Source organism: Melanerpes formicivorus, unplaced genomic scaffold, assembly GCF_026170545.1.
Source record: "Melanerpes formicivorus ecotype bairdi unplaced genomic scaffold, bMelFor1.0.p_v2 SCAF_1, whole genome shotgun sequence".
NCBI lineage: Eukaryota > Metazoa > Chordata > Aves > Piciformes > Picidae > Melanerpes > Melanerpes formicivorus.
In genome coordinates this window covers 65,084,811-65,102,519 of record NW_027142353.1, presented here as the reverse complement: position 1 = coordinate 65,102,519, position 17,709 = coordinate 65,084,811, and the positions used below count along the sequence as shown (strand labels likewise).

General features: G+C 44.5%; 1 protein-coding gene across 6 annotated transcripts in view; it reads left to right on the top strand.

Annotated features, from left to right (window-relative positions):
- CEP295 (centrosomal protein 295) overlaps positions 1-17,709 on the top strand; it is a 61,358-nt gene that overhangs the window by 1,305 nt on the left and 42,344 nt on the right. For 4 of the 6 annotated variants that reach the window (XM_068145713.1, XM_068145722.1, XM_068145707.1 and 1 more), the window contains exons 2-8: positions 1,224-1,356; positions 1,980-2,180; positions 3,767-3,891; positions 5,252-5,345; positions 12,461-12,562; positions 15,082-15,222; positions 16,858-17,041. In XM_068145713.1, coding sequence (XP_068001814.1) covers positions 1,249-1,356; positions 1,980-2,180; positions 3,767-3,891; positions 5,252-5,345; positions 12,461-12,562; positions 15,082-15,222; positions 16,858-17,041 — 955 coding nt within the window. In that variant the 5' untranslated portion in view covers positions 1,224-1,248. Of the gene's footprint in view, positions 1-1,223; positions 1,365-1,979; positions 2,181-3,766; positions 3,892-5,251; positions 5,346-12,460; positions 12,563-15,081; positions 15,223-16,857; positions 17,042-17,709 lie in introns of those variants that run through there. The other 2 variants (XM_068145719.1, XM_068145727.1) reach the window with 2 other exon arrangements.

Sequence of the window (17,709 nt, the reverse complement as noted above, 5' to 3'; positions counted from 1 at the left end):
CCCTGCCCATGGCAGGGGGGTTGGAAGTAGATGATCCTTGTGGTCCCTTCCAACCCTGACTGATACTATGATACTATGAAACGTGTTGGGTAAATTGTTAGTGCTGCGTGGATTGTTAGCTGGTAATAAGCTTTTGTTTTATTAGAACTAAACTGTCTTTTCAAAGCCTTTGGTTTGTTTTGGGAGAGTATTTTGAGGGGTATAAATATTTAAAGATAAAGATTTAGAGGGGCAGCAGTTTTGGAATAGGCTGAAAAAGTTTGGTTGGTTTTTGGGTTTAGTTTGTGGGGTTTTTTTTTGGGGGGGTTGTTTGATTGTTTGTTGTGGAGGTGGAGATGAAAATTATAATTGCAAGGAAAAGAGGAAACGGTCTGTAGAAGCAACAGATTCTGGTTCCACAGTAAAATCTACAGGGAAACGTCATTTGAAACGGTTGCTTAAGAAAACTTGAACAACAAATTGTCAATGAGCAATTTGACCATTCAAATGAGATGCTTGGCATGCAGGCTGTTGTTGGAGTTTCACAGCCTTCAAGGCACAAAACCTTGGACTGCAGCCAAAACGTTGTCAAATTCGGTATCTTGTGAGTGTGATGTGAATATTTCAGTACAGATCAGCTAGCAAAAGTGACCAGCCTGCTTTACTGTGTAGTGTTGTTCTCAGTAGGCATAAATAAAATTCCTAGGAGTGGAATGGTGTTCAGCATTTGTTTTGCAAATCACAGAATGTTAGGGGCTGGAAGGGACCTGGAAAGATTATCGAGTTCAGATGTGCCTGTCTGGACCACAGTGTAGAATATGGTAGTAATAGTGTTGCAGTTTGTTGCACGGCATAATAGTTCAAAAGCAGTGCATGTGAGTGTGACAAAGAGTTGTTGAGAACAGCTCAAGTCGAGGTGAACACTTGCAGCTCCCATTCCTTTGTAGCTCACATTCCTAGATACTATGATAGATGATCTTTGAGGTCTCTTCCAAGCTTGGTGATTTGCTGCCCGAGGAGGTGGTGTAGTCACCATCACTGGAGGTGTTCAGGAGGAGACTTGGTAGGGTGCTTGGTGCCATGGGTTAGTTGATTAGGTGATGTTGGATGATAGGTTGGACACGATGATCTTGAGGGTCTCTTCCAACCTGGTTTATTCTATTCTATCATGGCAATATCTTCTTCATAGTTGGCTTATCCAGCTAATTTATGCACATTTTCTGTTTTTCATGTGGCTCTCATAGAAGTTGATTCTTCAGTTACTCAGAGATGAAGAGAAAAGTTGCAAAAGTTGGGAGACTGAGGCTTAGCCCTAATGAAGAAACCATGCTTCTGAAAGATGAATATGAAAGAAGAAGAAAACTGAGACTGCAGCAAGTATGCCTGTACATTTTCATGCTGTGTATTTCATTTAATGATGTAATTTAGGAAAATTAAGTGAAAATATTATTTTGTGTTAACTGAATTTTAGATTCTTCATGATTCATGTTATCTTCCTCATTAGTTTGTGAATTACTTTCATTTTCTCATGTTTATGTACTACAAAGTTCATGTTTTGTTTGTGATGCCTTCTCTGTTTGTTAGAGTCACTTTGGCATCCTATTCAGAATTTCAGTAGAGGCTGAGGGAGCTGGGGCTGCTTAGCCTGGAGAAGAGGAGGCTCAGGGGAGACCTTCTTGCTCTCTCCAACTCCCTGAAGGGAGGTTGTAGCCTGGTGGGGATTGGTCACTTCTCCCAGGCAACCACCATCAGAACAAGGGGACCAAGTCTCAAGCTGTTCCAGGGGATATTTACACTGGATGTTAGGAAGAAGTTCTTCCCAGAAAGAGTGATTGCCCATTGGATTGTGCTGCCCAGGGAGGTGGCCATCAAGCCAGTTCCTTATCCCTCTAATGGTCCACCCATCAAACCCATGTGTCACCAGTATGTTATGGGAAAACTTGATGCAAAAGATATTGTGCTTATTATAGTTGCTGACAAAACAAATACTATTTCTACAGGTTAGAGAGCAACAGAAGTATATTGCCTTGGAGATAAGACAGAAAGTAAAGCAGAGGAGAGAAGAACAACTACATCAGTTAGAGGAGGCACTGAGAGATGAATGGCAGAAAGCACAGGATCAAAAAATGAAAGCCTTGGAAAAATTGTATTTGTCAAGTTTGAGAGCAATTGGCGTGGGTCACCGGCAAGCCAAGGAGAACGTAAGTGAAACAGATTAACAGTGGTGTCAGAGAAGCTCTTGGTGCTCTAGAAATACAGAGATAGCAGTTTGGTTTTTTAAAATACTCTTGATCTTGAAGTCCTGGTACCTAAACCAACCTGTTTTTTGAAGACTAGCAGCTTAGAAATGTTTATACACTTTTATGAAGGTCTATCTGCTAAGGCTTTTGCTATGCAGACTCTTATGTTAGATTGCACACATACACGGTAGCATATGCTTACACTTTGTTACATTGCACATGGTGAATCATTGTCTCATGTGTGCCAGTAATACAGTAACTTCTTACTTCTATCATGTAACAGGATCTTTTTCATGGTTAATAAAATACACCTTTTTTCCCCTTGAGTGCTCAAGTGACAGGGAAAGACTTGGTAAAGGCACCAGAGGCCTTTGCCTAGGCTGCAAACTGGTGTCACTGTTAATTCTGCAGCTGTGAACTATTTTCACTTTCTTTAAAATCCTGTGACTTATGTAGACTCTAATTGCAGGGCTCACTGATGTTGCTGGGTAGAACTTTTCCATAGATTTGGCTCTGAACCAGGTTTACAGAAATGGGCCATGCCACAGCTTTCTTGCATGAGTTTTGCAGCCTAGCTCACTTTCTGGATTAGTGAGGTTCTTTTAACCCAAGTGAAAGTGTGCTATACTTCTCCATATCTCAGTGTCTCTAAATCAGCTTCTTGGTAAAGTCCTTTCCTGTGCTAGGATGGATGAGTTTGTGGAAAACTGTGGTGCCAGTGTCACAGGAACAGAGACCTAATGGTAAAGAAACATTTCTGTTCGTACCTGATTGTTGTAGTTCATGACCAAAAGGCAGTGGTGTGCTTTCTCTGGGCAGTGTAGTCAGCATTTGCTAAAATGGTGAAGCCTACTTTTATTACTCTCTTTGTCAGAGAGGTGCAGGGAGAAGCTAAGGTTTCCACATCAGTGTTTGGTTATACTGGATGAGGAATGTGACAAGTTTGCTGCTGTTGATTGTGAAGATAAGGGAATAAGGAAGATGGCAAAGAAAGAAAAGTTTAGAGTGAATGTTAACGTGAACTGTCACCCAAATAGTATGAATAGTATGAGAAGGGCAACCAAGTTGGTGAGGGGTTTGGAACACAAGCCCTATGAGGAGAGGCTGAGGGAGCTGGGGTTGCTTAGCCTGGAGAATAGGAGACTCAGGGGTGACCTTATTGCTCTCTACAACTACCTGAAGGGAGGTTGTAGACAGGCAGAGGTTGGTCTCTTCTCCCAGACAGCCAGCAGCAGAACAAGAGGACACAGTCTCAGGCTGCACCAGGGGAGGTTTAGGTTGGATGTTAGGAAGAAGTTCTATACAGAGAGAGTGATTGCCCATTGGAATGGGCTGCCTGGGGAGGTGGTGGAGTCACCATCCCTGGAGGTGTTCAGGAGGAGACTTGCTGGGGTGCTTGGTGCCATGGGTTAGTTGTTTAGGTGGGTTGGATTGGTTGATGGGTTGGACGCGATGATCGTGAATGTCTCTTCCAACCTGGTTTGGTTTATTCTAAATAAAAGTGAATAAAATCCTTAATATGTGCTTGCAATATTTTTATTTTTAAGGAACCTGACTTAGAAGCTCTGGCAAAGCAAGCAGAGGAAAGGAAACAGAAAGCAGAGAAGAGACATAGGAAAGCCTTGAAAGAGCAGAAGCATCAAAAAGAAAAATTGCTTCACGAGCAAGCCCGGTATGTAATAGTTACCTAGCAAAATGCTTCCTATACTGAATTTAACAGTGCCACAAGGTGAAAGGCAGAAAAGTCTTGATGCTTTGTTTGATGGGAATTTGTTTTAATCTTGAAGTGTTATGGGTTAGGGAATTGTTGTGGACAAAGCTTATGGGTTTTAAGATCTGGGGTTTCAAAACCAAGGCAAAAAATGTCAGGTGTATGGGGTGTCCTCAAAGACTCCACAGAGGGGGGATCTTTCTCTATCACTCTGTTCAGTCTAGATTGTTGGCTGACAGCTCTTCAGTGACATAGGAAATGTTCTCAGGCCAGTTTCTGTTAGAGACTTACCCATTTGAAAAAAGAGCATATCAAAAGGACTACAAGGATGAGCAGAGGCCTGGAGCACCTCTCCTATGAGGACAGACTGAAGGAGTTGGGGCTGTTCAGTCTGGAGAAGAGAAGGCTCCCAGGTGACCTCATTGTGGCCTTCCAGTATCTGAAGGGGGCCTACAGGAAGGCTGGGGAGGGACTGCTCAGGATCGCAGATAGTGATAGGACTAGGGGGAATGGAATGGAGCTGGAGGTGGGGAGGCAGTTCTTCCCCATGAGAGTGGTGAAGGCCTGGAATGGGTTGTCCAGGGAGGTGGTTTGGGTGCCGTCCCTGGAGGTGTTTAAGGCCAGGCTGGATGAGGCTCTGGGCAGGCTGATCTAGTGTGGGGTGTCCCTGCCCATGGCAGGGGGGTTGGAACTAGATGATCCTTGTGGTCCCTTCCAACCCTGACTGATACTATGGTATTTGTCCTGGTCTTCCTTCATTTATTTTTTTTCCTTAAGCTGATGGGGCCAAACTTGAGCTGGCATGAAAAATGAATTGTGTACTCTTGGGGATAGTTGTGCTTGAGTAAAGCTGAACCATGTAGATTAAATACTTAGTTTTGTCCACATTTGAACAATTAAAATGTATTGAAGTGATGCAGTGCTTTCTGAAAACTGAAGTGTTAAGCAGAGATTTTGGGTTCTTCTTTAGAAGCTTTTGTATATCAACATTATTTGGTGTCACTTCAAGAAGTTAATTTTCCAGTGCTGCCTTCTGGCATAGGTTCTGTTGGCTTTTTACTGTGCTTGCCCATTCCTAGTTTCCAAGCATTCAATTCAGGTACATCCTGAATCTGTTTATTTTTAGGTTTGCCTTTTATTTTATGCCCTGCTGTTATTGTTGCTTGAATCATTTTCCTTGTCTCGTCTCTTTTTTGTCGTGTTTCGTTTGTGTGTGGGTATGGTTGGTTTGTTTCTGGGGGTTGGTTTTTGTTTGGGGTTTTTTTTGTGGTGTTTGTGTGGTTTTTGGTTGGTGTTTTGTTTGTTTATTTCCCCCCACAAGACGAACAGATGCTCGTAAACACGCTCTGGAAGTGGAAAGACAAAGAGCAGCCAAAGTTGCAAGCCTGCCACCTCCTCCGCCGCACCCTCTTGAGGTTTGTATTCATGATGTGATAGTGATCACAATTCCAGGGTACCATGTCATGTAATGATTTATGGGTATGACTGCTCACCACAAGATAGCCAAAATGGCTGTTTGCATCCTATAAGCAGAGTGGCTCAGCAGAAATAAAGAAAATGAATGAGTTCTGAGTTAGCAGAATTCTTACTACTAAGCTTTGGTATTTATTTCTGACCTCTGGTTATGGGAGGCTTTTATTTGTCACCTGAGACCCTATTTTTGTGGTTAATGTGCCTGTTAAACATTATCATTACCTCATTTTCATTTAATACCCACAGTGGTATTAAACTCCACAGTGATCATTCTCAGCAGGTGCATAACCACCTCAGCCTTCTGGCATAATGATGCAGTAGTAGCATTGTGTTGAGTTCTGCAATAAGGAAGTTCTGCCTTTTTAGTTCTGGAGTGGGAAGTGGTTGGATTTTTAGCTTGCCCTTTTGTTGTTGTTTTTGTTTTGTAGGGTAAGCTGTTTAATTTTGATAGGAAAACAATACCTGAGCTTATTGGAGAGGAGAGTAGGTGAAAACATGGTTTGAATTCTGTGTTGTACCCTTTGTAGAGGGTGACTTTGTACTTCATGCTTCTTTGATTTCAAAGAGGTTCTGTGTGGGCATGGAGCATTATGTGCATTTTTACCTTGCAGTTAATTTGGAGTAAATTAAATCTAGCAGAACTTCATTAATGCAGAGTTTAAGGTGCCTTTTGTAGTGTGGTGCTCTTTCAGGCCCTCTGGTTCAGGGATATTCAGACCACTAGCAGGAGAATAAATGATTGAAGTATACTAGTCCTTCTTGGAGCTTTTCCCAGGTACATTCAGCACATAGGTATAGGTTGTGTTGGGTGATAAGAGTTTGGTACTGATGTATCTTGAAAAAAAAGAGTAATGTTTCATCCTCTCAGTTTTCAGAGTAGTTAGAAGTTGCCTATATCCTCACATCTGTTATCTTCAGTATTCAGTATTCCTAAGGTTGGGAGAGACCTCAAAGCTCATTGAGTCTAACCTGTCACCACAGACCCCATGACTAGGGTAGGGAGGACACTACTGCCCACTGCAGGCTTGAACTCACAACCTTCCCATTAAGGGTCTCATGCATAACCAACTGAACCCCCTGAGTCCCCACTGTTAGATGTTTCTCTGTAGGTCTCCTCTCTGGCTGCCCAAAGGTTTTCTTATTGTGGAAGCTGTATATGAGTAAAGCTTAAAGCAAGTATTGTAAGGGAGTGGTAAAGCTTGTGGTTATTTTTGGTGAAGCATGTGCCTTATTGGAATTTAGAACAGATGGAATGGGGACCTATCATACAGGGTCAGGTAATTTCAGCCTGTCACACTGCTGTTGTCAATATTGTTCCACGTGATGTGTTCACAGTGTTTCTGCTCTTACCAGTTAAAATTTTGGCTCTTTCCTGGTTTTCAGATGGTTGTGTTGCTGAGCTGGATGTTGTAGGAAGAAATGTGAGAGTGTGCAGCAATGCTTTTCAGTTACTTTTGCAGTTTAGAATGTGCTTTATGTTGCTTCTATTAAAACCAATTTCTAATTGGTGAAAGTCAGCTGCAGTTAACATGCAGGTGTCACAATGGCTGAAAGGGCACTACTGTGTAATAGTTCTCATTCAGCAGCTCTTTCCATTTGACAGATGCAGAATGTTCTTTCTTGTTCTGTGGCCTTTTTAACCAGGGCAAGCATAAAGACTTTGTTCAGGTTTCTCCAGGTTCTGGTGCAACTGAATGACAGATCTGGCTCAGGATGCTGTTTGTGTTGCAGAATCGTAACTTCCTTCCTTGAAATTCTGCAGTTCAGTTTATTTCCATACCTTAACAAATGCCTTTCATTCACAAACTTCAACAGAGAGTGTGCACATGTGTAGATTTTCTGCAGTACATGGATTCTGTTTCTTTTAAGAGGTTCCTGCTCTGATAATGGCAAATTGCACCAACAGTTCTGCAGACATGATGGGGTATTGTTCAGGAAAGCAATTGCATTGTTTGAAAATAACACAGCATCTCAGTTTGATTCATGTAAAGACTAGCTGCCTGTGAGCCTTCTTCAGAGTCTTCTTATCTGTATGGCTGTCAATCCTTTAGTCACAGGACTGTGTTACTGGGAGGGTACAGACTGAGGAATGTTTTTCTCAGAGGAGTGACAGGGTGCTGTGTCCTGCATGGGATAAAAGCTTAGTAATAGAAAGCTCAGAGATGATTAGAGTTGTGTCTTATTCCTTGTTCTGACCTCGTTGCCCTCTACAACTACCTGAAGGGTGGTTGTAGCCAGGAAGGGGTTCATCTCTTCTCCCAGGCAACCAGAACAAGGGGACACAGTTTCAAGCTGTGCCAGGGGAGGTTTAGGCTCGAGGTGAGGAGAAAGTTCTTCACTGAGAGAGTCATTGGTCATTAGAATGTGCTGCCCAGGGAGGTGGTGGAGTCACCATCCCCGGAGGTGTTCAAGAGGGGATTGGACGTGGCACTTGGTGCCATGGTTGAGTCGTGGGGTCTGTGGTGACAGGTTGGACTTGATGATCTTTAAGGTCTCTTCCAACCTTGGTGATTCTGTGATTAACCAAAGTGCTTTTAGATACTGACTATAGCTGTGAAAACAGCCAACTCCCACGGCCATTAGCTCCCATTAGATGGAATATCAACTGCTTGACCTCACTGTGTTCCTTCCAGAATGTGGTGACAGGTTGGACTTGATGATCCTCGAGGTCTCTTAAAGTAAAACATGTTCACTGGCAATTATAGGGGGGAGAAAATCTGGGCCTTTGTCTTGCAAGCGCATTACTCAAAAGGCAGTTAATTTGAATTGCTTAACTTTAAATCCTGGGAATAACAGCAAATTCCAAGGTCATGTGCATAAGTGTGCTTATTTTCTTGAATCAATTTATGTAAAGAGCTTATTAAACATAGCTGTAGTAATAAGTTGATGCTCTGTTGCTGTAACAATTGAATAAAATTTCCTAAAATGGGGCTAGGGCAGTCTTGTTCACTGCAGAATTACTCAGACTATAAGAAACATTTTCTGAAGCTGCTCCTATTATTTTTACTTTACCCAGTTACAAAAGAAGTGGTTTTTCTTCAAGATACATTTTCATAATCAAGTTCTCTATAAAGGATGGCTTTAAAATAGTGGTGCCTAGTTTTGTTAGATCAACTGTTAAATTACTTAAGTAAACACCATTTTAGTGATGTCACTGAGTTCTTGTGAACTTCATGGGTTTTTTTATATGGTCTATAAGATAGAATAGAATTAGCCAGGTTGGAAAAGACCTTCAAGATCATCGAGTCCAACCTATCACCCAACACCATCTAATCAACTAAACCATGGCACTAAGTGCCCCATCCAGTCTCTTCCTTAACACTTCCAGTGATGGTGACTCCACCACCTTCCTGGGCAGCACATTCCAATGATGAATGACTCTTGGTGAAGAACTTCCAGCTACCATCCAGCCTAAACCTCCCCTGGCACAGCTTGAGACTGTGTCCTCTTGTTCTGGCACTGGTTGCCTGGGAGAAGAGACTGACCCCCACCTGTCTACAACCTCCCTTCAGGTAGTTTTAGAGAGCAAGGAGGTCTCCCCTGAGCCTCCTCTTCTCCAGGCTAAGCAACCCCAGCTCCCTCAGCCTCTCCTCACAGGGCTGTGTTCCAAACCCCTCCCCAGCTTTGTTGCCCTTCTCTGGACACCTTCCAGCACCTCAACATCTTTCCTAAACTGAGGGGCCCAGAACTGGACCCAGGACTCAAGGTGTGGCCTATACAGCCTAAAACTGTTACTACCATCTTCTTGAGTATTCATAATATTTGTAGAGTTGGGTTTTCTTTTCTTTTTAATTCATTGATACATTGCTGCTCTGGTTTGGCCAGGTTTTGGTATAGAATTATTTGTTTCTAGGGAAAGAAAATAAACATGTAGGGGAGAGTTACAAACCTCTTGAGGGAAATATGGATAGAATTAACCAGGTTGGAAAAGACCTTTGGGATCATCAAGTCTAACCTATCACCCAACACTAAAAGGGATAGATATTGATAGATCCCTAACTGCAGTGGTTCCACCATGAGGTGTGATGAAGTTGAAAGCATTATTTGGGTTTTTTTCAGCCTAAACTGCTTTTAGCCTTAATGGGAAAATTGCTGTCTCCAACATAATTTCAATGTCTTCACAGCTTTTTGAATAAAATTCTGGTGATTTGATTAAATGTAATTATGAATTACTGAGCTCTTAGTCTTAGCTTCTAAAAATAATTCAGAAGACTGAGGCTTAGTTATACATTCTGAAAGGAACACAGTGTAGGTCAAGCAGTTGATATGCTGTGTAATGGGAGCTAATGGACATGGGAGTTGGCTGTTTTCACAGCTGTAGTCAGTATCTAAAAGCATTTTGGTTAATCACAGAATCACCAAGGTTGGAAGAGACCTCTGAGATCAAGTCCAACCTGTCACCACAGACCCCACGACTCAACCATGGCACCAAGTGCCACATCCAATCCCCTCTTGAACACCTCCAGGGATGGTGACTCCACCACCTCCCTGGGCAGCACATTCCAATGGCTAACAACTCTCTCATTGAAGAACTTTCTCAGTGAGAACTACTAAGACTTATTGATTAGAAAGAAAGCATTTTTTAAACAGCATGTTCAAATTGCAGTGAAATTCTGGATGCTGTGCTTTCATTTGTGCATGGGTTTTTTTCCCTCTAGAATAACCTGCATTTGCTTGAGGTAGCCATAAAATAAGCCACAAAACTTCTGCTGGGAGAGCTAAAATGAGTTGCATATTGATAGGGGTTTTGCTTTACAGATTTCATTTCTACAGTCTTTATAATATAGCAAGAGATAATCAATGCTGAAATCTGTATGCTTCATCTTACATAGAAGTGTTTTAGATATTGCTGTGACTTAAAGACGCTCTTTGTGTATGTGCATTTCATAGAATCAGTAAGGTTGGAAAAGACCTCAGAGATCAGCAAGTCCAACCTGTCACCCAACACCTCAGGACTAACTAAACCATGGCTTCAAGTGCCACGTCCAGTCCCCCCTTGAACACCTCCAGGGATGGTGACTCCACCACCTCCCTGGGCAGCACATTCCAATGGCAAATTACTCTTTCTGGGAAGAACTTTGTCCTCACCTCCAGCCTAAACTTCCCCTGGCACAGCTTGAGACTGTGTCCTCTTGTTTGGGTGCTGGTTGCCTGGGAGAAGAGAGCAATCCCCACTTGGCTACAACCTCCCTTCAGGTAGTTGTAGAGAGCAAGAAGGTCTCCCCTGAGCCTACTCTTCTCCAGGCTAAACAGCCCCAGCTCCCTCAGCCTTTCCTCAGAGGGCTGTGCTCCAGACCTCTGCCCAGCCTCATTGCGTTGCCCTTAACTGGACACGTTCAAGTGTCTCAATATCCTTCTTAAACTGAGGGGCCCAGAACTGGACACAGGAATCAAGGTGTGGCCTAAGCAGTGCCGAGTCCAGGGGCAGAATGACTTCCCTGTTCCTGCTGGCCACACTATTCCTGATGCAGGCCAGGATGCCATTGGCCTTCTTGGCCAGCTGGGCACACTGCTGGCTCCTGTTCATTTCTTTACAGTCATGTTAGTTTTACACCATTTGGGCTATGAATCTTGCTGTTTTAGTTAACCCGGATAAGAATCCTTTTCGAGGAGAAAGTCCAGGGGAGAGGAAGGTAAGAGTAAATAAATGGAGAAAATGTTAGGAGTATAAGGGCAGATTCTGCAGAGTGCTGAGTTACCCAACCTGGATACCTCTCTACTGAGAACACCAGGCTGAGCCCAAGAAGAAGCAGGGTCTGGTCCCTGTGTTCAAAACACTTTTGGGCAGGAGTTTAAAGGTGGCAGTATACCCAAAGCTTTAAAAAACCAATACTTTGTGTTATATGAACAGACACTTTAAAGTGCAGCTATGGAAAATTCTCTGGTGAAATAATAAATGGGACTAATTTCACAAAGAAAGTCTCTTTGAGACATGTTATGTTGCTATTAGGCATTATTATATTGTGGCTCTATGCTTGCCCTGCTTTGAGCTGAGTGTGACAGCTGTTGTAAGTGGGATTTATAGTAGTGCATTAAACTCAAGTGCTTTTGAATTAAGGTTATGCTTTTGTAACGTGAAGGAAGAGCTCTCTGATGAATGTCAATTCACACAGAGGAATTTGCCTTAGGGTGCTGTTAGATGCTCTCAGTTGTTAAGCCATCTAGATCTGTCTTGTGCTGATGTCATTAATTATTAAATGTATGTGAAGTTTTTAAGTGTTATTAGGAGAGAATTTGCAGGGGGAGAGGGCTTTCTGTTCTACTGTTGCATACTAAGAATGCAATTAGTTTATAGAATAGAATAAACCAGGTTGGAAGAGACCTTCAAGATCATCGTGTCCAACCTATCATCCAGCACCACCCAACCAACTAACCCATGGCACCAAGCACCCTGTCAAGTCTCCTCCTGAAGCCCTCCAGTGATGGTGACTCCACCACCTCCCCAGGCAGCCCATTCCAATGGGCAATCACTCTCTCTGTGTAGAACTTCCTCCTAACCTCCAGCCTGAACCTTCCCTGGCACAGCCTGAGACTGTGTCCTCTTGTTCTGGTGCTGGCTGCCTGGGAGAAGAGACCAACCTCTGCCTGTCTACAACCCCCCTTCAGGTAGTTGTAGAGAGCAATAAGGTCACCCCTGAGTCTCCTCCAGGCTAAGCAGCCCCAGCTCCCTCAGCCTCTCCTCACAGGGCTGTATTCCAAACCCCTCACCAAGTTTGTTGCCCTTCTCTGGACTTGCTCCAGCAAGTCAACCTCCTTCCTAAACTGAGGGGCCCAGAACTGGGCACAGTACTCAAGTTGAGGCCTAACCAGTGCAGTGTACAGGGGCAGAATGACCTCCCTGCTCTTGCTGGCCACACTATTCTTGATGCAGGGGGAGAGGGCTTTCTGTTCTACTGTTGCATACTAAGAATGCAGTTGCAGGGGGAGAAGCCTCTCTGTTCTACTGTTGCATACTAGTAATATATACTGAAGTATACTGATCACTTATGTTCTGTTTAACTGCTTTCCTAGAGATACTGTTCTTTGCTAAAACTGTACTTTTACTTTTGCCTCCTAGAATTTTGAAGTGAAAAAGCTTCCTGCCATGAAGCCCAACTTTTCTGTGACACGTTATCATATTTCTGACCCTTACGTGGACAGAGCGGTGGACGGAGAGCAGGTGATTGGCTGCTAGTGCCTGTTATACATGCTCCAGTATGTCACAGACCATTCAGGTTGGAAAAGACCCTTAGGATCACCAGGTCCAACTGATAACCCTACTCTACAAAGTTCACCCCCTAAGCCATATCCCCAAGCACCACATCTAAACAACCTTTAAACACATCCAGGTTTGATGACTCAGCCACCTCCCTGGGCAGCACATTCCTGATCACTCTTTCCCTGGAAATGTTTTCCCTAATGTCCAGTCTACACCTACCCAGTTGTAGCTTGAGGTCATTCCCTCTTGTTCTGTCACCAATTTCCTGTGAGAAGAGACCAGCACCAGCCTCCCTACAACATCCTTTCAGGTAGTTGTAGAGAGCAATGAGGTCTTCCCTCAGCCTTCTCTTTCCAAACTAAGCATCCCCAGCTCCTTGAGTTGCTCCATGTAAGTTTTATTCTCCAGGCCCTTTACTAGCTTCGTTGTCCTCCTCTTCACTTGCTCCACCACCTCCACATCCCTCCTGTATTGAGGTGCCTGAAACTGGACACAATAATGCCTAAGTGTCTGAATATCAGCAATTCAGTTTTCCAGAACTTGTTTAAAAAATAGGAATTTGTGTAATGGCTGCCTTACACAATTTACTGATAAGGATTTAAGATGGGGAAACTTGTATAGCCTGTTATGTGCTCAGTCATGTCATGCCTGACAATCCCACATGAACAGACCTCTGTAAGGGAGTTTATCAAACAGGCATAATGTTAGAACACTCACATCTTCTGTGTCCTATGCTAAATTAACAGCTGCAGTTGCCATTTTTTTTTTTCCTCTTCCCATCTTTTTAGCTACATGCTCCCAGTCTTTACCTCATATTTAGAATAGAATAAACCACGTTGGAAGAGACCTTAAGATCGTGTCCAATCTATCAAGCAATCCAACCTACCTAATCAACTAACCCATGGCACCAAGCACCCCATCAAGTCTCCTCCTGAACACCTCCAGTGATGGTGACTCCACCACCTCCCCAGGCAGCCCATTCCAAAGGGCAATCACTCTCTCTGGATAGAACTTTTTCCTAACATCCAACCTAAACTTCCCCTGGTGCAGCTTGAGACCGTGTCCTCTTGTTCTGGTGCTGCCTGCCTGGGGGAAGAGACCAACCTACACCTGGCTACAACCTCCCTTCAGGTAGTTGTAGACAGCAATAAGGTCTCCCCTGAGTCTCCTCTTCTCCAGGCTAAGCAGCCCCAGCTCCCTCAGCGTCCCCTCATAGGGCTGTGTTCCAAGCCCCTCACCAACTTTGTTGCCCTTCTCTGGACTCGTTCCAGCAAGTCAACCTCCTTCCTAAACTGAGGGGCCCAGAACTGGACACAGGACTCGAGGTGTGGCCTAACCAGTGCAGTGTACAGGGGTAGAATGACCTCCCTGCTCCTGCTGGCCACACTGTTCCTGATGCAGGCCAGGATGCTATTGGCCCTCTTGGCTGCCTGGGCACACTGCAGGCTCATGTTCAGCCTACCATCGACCAGTACCCCCAGGTTCCTCTCTGCCTGGCCACTCTCCAGCCACTCTGACCCCAGCCTGTTAATCTCTTCATGCAGTCAACAGTTGCAGCCTGCCAAAGTGTCAGAGGTCTGATTTGGGAAAAAGAATGATGAATATATTTTTGCCAAAAGGAAAAGTTAACTCCCTTTTACAGCACACTCAGACTGAGGCCAAACTCAGATCAGGAGAAGCAGAGGACCTGTAAAAATGAAAGGTGGAGCAAAAGATTAGCTTTTGGAGCTGATCATTGAATCAAGGTTGTGCTACTGAAAATGGAACCAAAGTTTGTTTTAGTTATGATATGAGACCTCAAGGTGCATTCCTGTTCTGGAGCAGCCTCTTTGAGACTAGAAAAGTTCTCTCAATAAGCTCTTTCAGTGCACTCATGAAGATTTCAGATTTCATTCATTTGTAGGATGAGGCCTGCACAGTAAGAGGAGATTCTGTAGTTTGCTCAGCTTTGTCATGGAAAATTCCAACATGTTAATCTTTGCAGCCTGACTTATGTGCAATGGTGAAAATTGCTACTTTTTTGTGTGTGTGTTTCCTTACTTTAAAATTGCAGATTATTTCTGCTTCCCTGAATGCAAATGCTTCTGGATTATTTCTCCCCCTGTTACTTAAAACAAAACTGAGGCCAGAACTAGTCAGTTGTCATTACTGCCTGTATTATTCACTTGTATTGTAGGGAAAATAACCACTCTGCTGTAACAGATAAATCATACAAGTAATTGTCCCTAGTACAGCTTGAAACTAGAATCCTTTGACACTTTGACTTATGGAATGTGTGAGGAAGCATGATTTTTACTTTCCAAGTTCGGTCCTGCCTGCACTCGTGAGCTAACAAACCTTCAAAGGTGGTCATATGGCATCATATGTCTTGTCTTAAAGTGCTTTTGCTGCAGAATTACTCAATTATTGTTACATATGCTCTGAACTACTATGTGGTAGTAGTTGAAACTTTGTGGCCTAAACTATTGCTTGTCTGCCAGCCAGATGCTCAGATAGCTGCGGAAGAAGAAGGGAAACGTTCGGAGGAACTGCGCAGAGAGATGGAGAGGGAGAGGAGAGAGCAGCTTGAAAAGGCACATCTCAGAGGAAGTCATGCCTTGAAGAAGGTCCATTTGGCTCAGGTAGGCAAAGTAGCCATGCCTGTTTTCAATGTCAAGATTATCAGTGGTTAGTAAAGGAATTATCATAGTATCAGTCAGGGTTGGAAGGGACCACAAGGATCATCTAGTTCCAACCCCCCCTGCCATGGGCAGAGACACCCCACACTAGATCACCCTGACCAGAGCCTCATCCAGCCTGATCTTAAACACCTCCAGGGATGGAGCCTCAACCACCTCCCTGGACAACCCATTCCAGGGCTTCACCACTCTCATGGGGAAGAACTTCCTCCTCACCTCCAGCCTGAATCTCCCCACCTCCAGCTTCATTCCATTCCCCCTAGTCCTATCACTACCTGAGATCCTGAGCAGTCCCTCCCCAGCCTTCCTGTAGGCCCCCTTCAGATACTGGAAGGCCACAATGAGGTCACCTGGGAGCCTTCTCTTCTGCAGACTGAACAGCCCCAACTCCTTCAGTCTGTCCTCACAGAAGAGATGCTCCAGCCCTCTGATCATCCTTGTGGCCCTTCTCTGGACACCTTCCAGATCCCTCTTGTAATAGGGGCTCCAGAACTGGAGGCAGTACTCCAGGTGGGGTCTCAGCAGAGCCGAGTAGAGGGGGAGGATCACCTCCCTCGACCTGCTGGCCACACTTCTCCTGATGCAGCCCAAGATCTGATTGGCTTTGTGGGCTGCAAGTGCACTCTGAGAGCTCCTGTTGAGCTTTTTTTAACACTAGCACCCCCAAGTCTCTCTCCTCAGGGCTGCTTTCCAGCCAGTCCCTGCCCAGCCTGGATTTGTGCCTGGGATTGCCTCAACCCAGATTCAGGACCCTGCACTTGCTCTTATTGAACCTCATGAGGTTGGTGTGTGGCAAGATTATTTAATTCACATCTTATAAAAGCAGCAGTTGTTGAAGTGCATAATAACAAAAGTAACTTACCAAAGAAAGTACTCATTTACCTCATAAAATGAAAGGTTTCATTCTGTTGAGGAGAGCTGGCTTAGGGGTGTGTGATCTGATCTTGTATTTAACATCAGATCTTGTAAATAGTATTGATGACATTTATGTTTAAAGATAAGATACAACCCTCTCCCAACAGTAAAATTAGCTTCAAACATTAGGGATTAGTCTATGATTAGACAAACTTCATGGTAACTAAATGGAAGTATTTTATCAGTCCTTAGGTACAGCTGAGAGGCCTTGAGCACAGCCCTGTGAGGAGAGGCTGAGGGAGCTGGGATTGTTTAGCCTGCAGAAGAGGAGGCTCAGGGGGGACCTTATTGCCCTCTACAGCTACCTGAAAGGTGGTTGTAGCCAAGAAGGGGTTGTTCTCTTCTCCCAGGCAACCAGCACCGGAACAAGAGGACACAGTCTCAAGCTGTGCCAGGGGAAGTTTAGGCTGGAGATGAGGAGAAAGTTCTTCCCTGAGAGAGTCATTAGGCACTGGAATGTGCTGCCCAGGGAGGTGGTGGAGTCACCATCCCTGGAGGTGTTCAAGAGGGGATTGGACGTGGCACTTGGTGCCATGGTCTAGTCATGGGGTCTGTGGTGACAAGTTGGACTTGATGATCCTCGATGTCTCTTCCAACCTTTGTGATACTGTGCTGTCTGAATGTGAGCACCAAATGTTTGTTATCCCATCTTCTTACTTGAAGGCCAGGGAAAAGCTGCTGAAAGAACTTGAGCAGATGCAGCGTCTGGAGCGGATGCACAGGAGACAGATCGCAGCGCAGTGCCCGCCGCAGCTTTTTGTGCCCGCATACAAACGCATGGAAATGAAAGAAGAACGGCAGAGAGAGCTGGAGTTTGCATTTGAAGAGATGTGCAACGAAGACAGGAGTAAGTAATTTGTTGGGGCTGGTGGATCTGATAGCCCAGTAGGGGAGAGGCTGCTGCTGCTGCCTGTTCCAGCTGGTAGCGTGGCTGTGTGTGTATTTGCAGTAGGCACACACACAAACAGGCTTTCGGTACACCTTCATACAGCTGGCAGTGTAGGCCAGCACAAGAAACCCAGCACTCAAATTGGGCACAAGAAGCACAAATGGTCTCACCCCGTTCACTGCTCTGCCTGATCAGGATGAAGGTCTGTTAGTGGGATATACATCTGTATATACAGTATGGATCCCTCAGCAATTTGTCTTAAGACACCTGATCTACCCAGTAATTCATCCTGGACTCTGTGGCCTTCCTTTAACCTGGCCAGTCCTCATATGTACTGGTATGCTCAAATATATGCATCACTCTGAGTGGCTTTAGACACTCTACCTAGCAGTTGGTCCTTGATCCTTAGTCTCCCAGTTGTATTCTCTTGAGTATGTCAATCCCCAAGGCCTGCTGCTCTACTCCAGTTGCTGCTACACAGACCAAGTTGGGTATGTGAGCATATGCCCACACAAGCACATGCTATGGATCCCTGTGGTAACTGACCTTACATACTCAAGTCTGTCCAGTAGCTGACCCTGGATCATCTTGTTAGCAGTTGTCTCCGAGATGCACATGCATGCAGG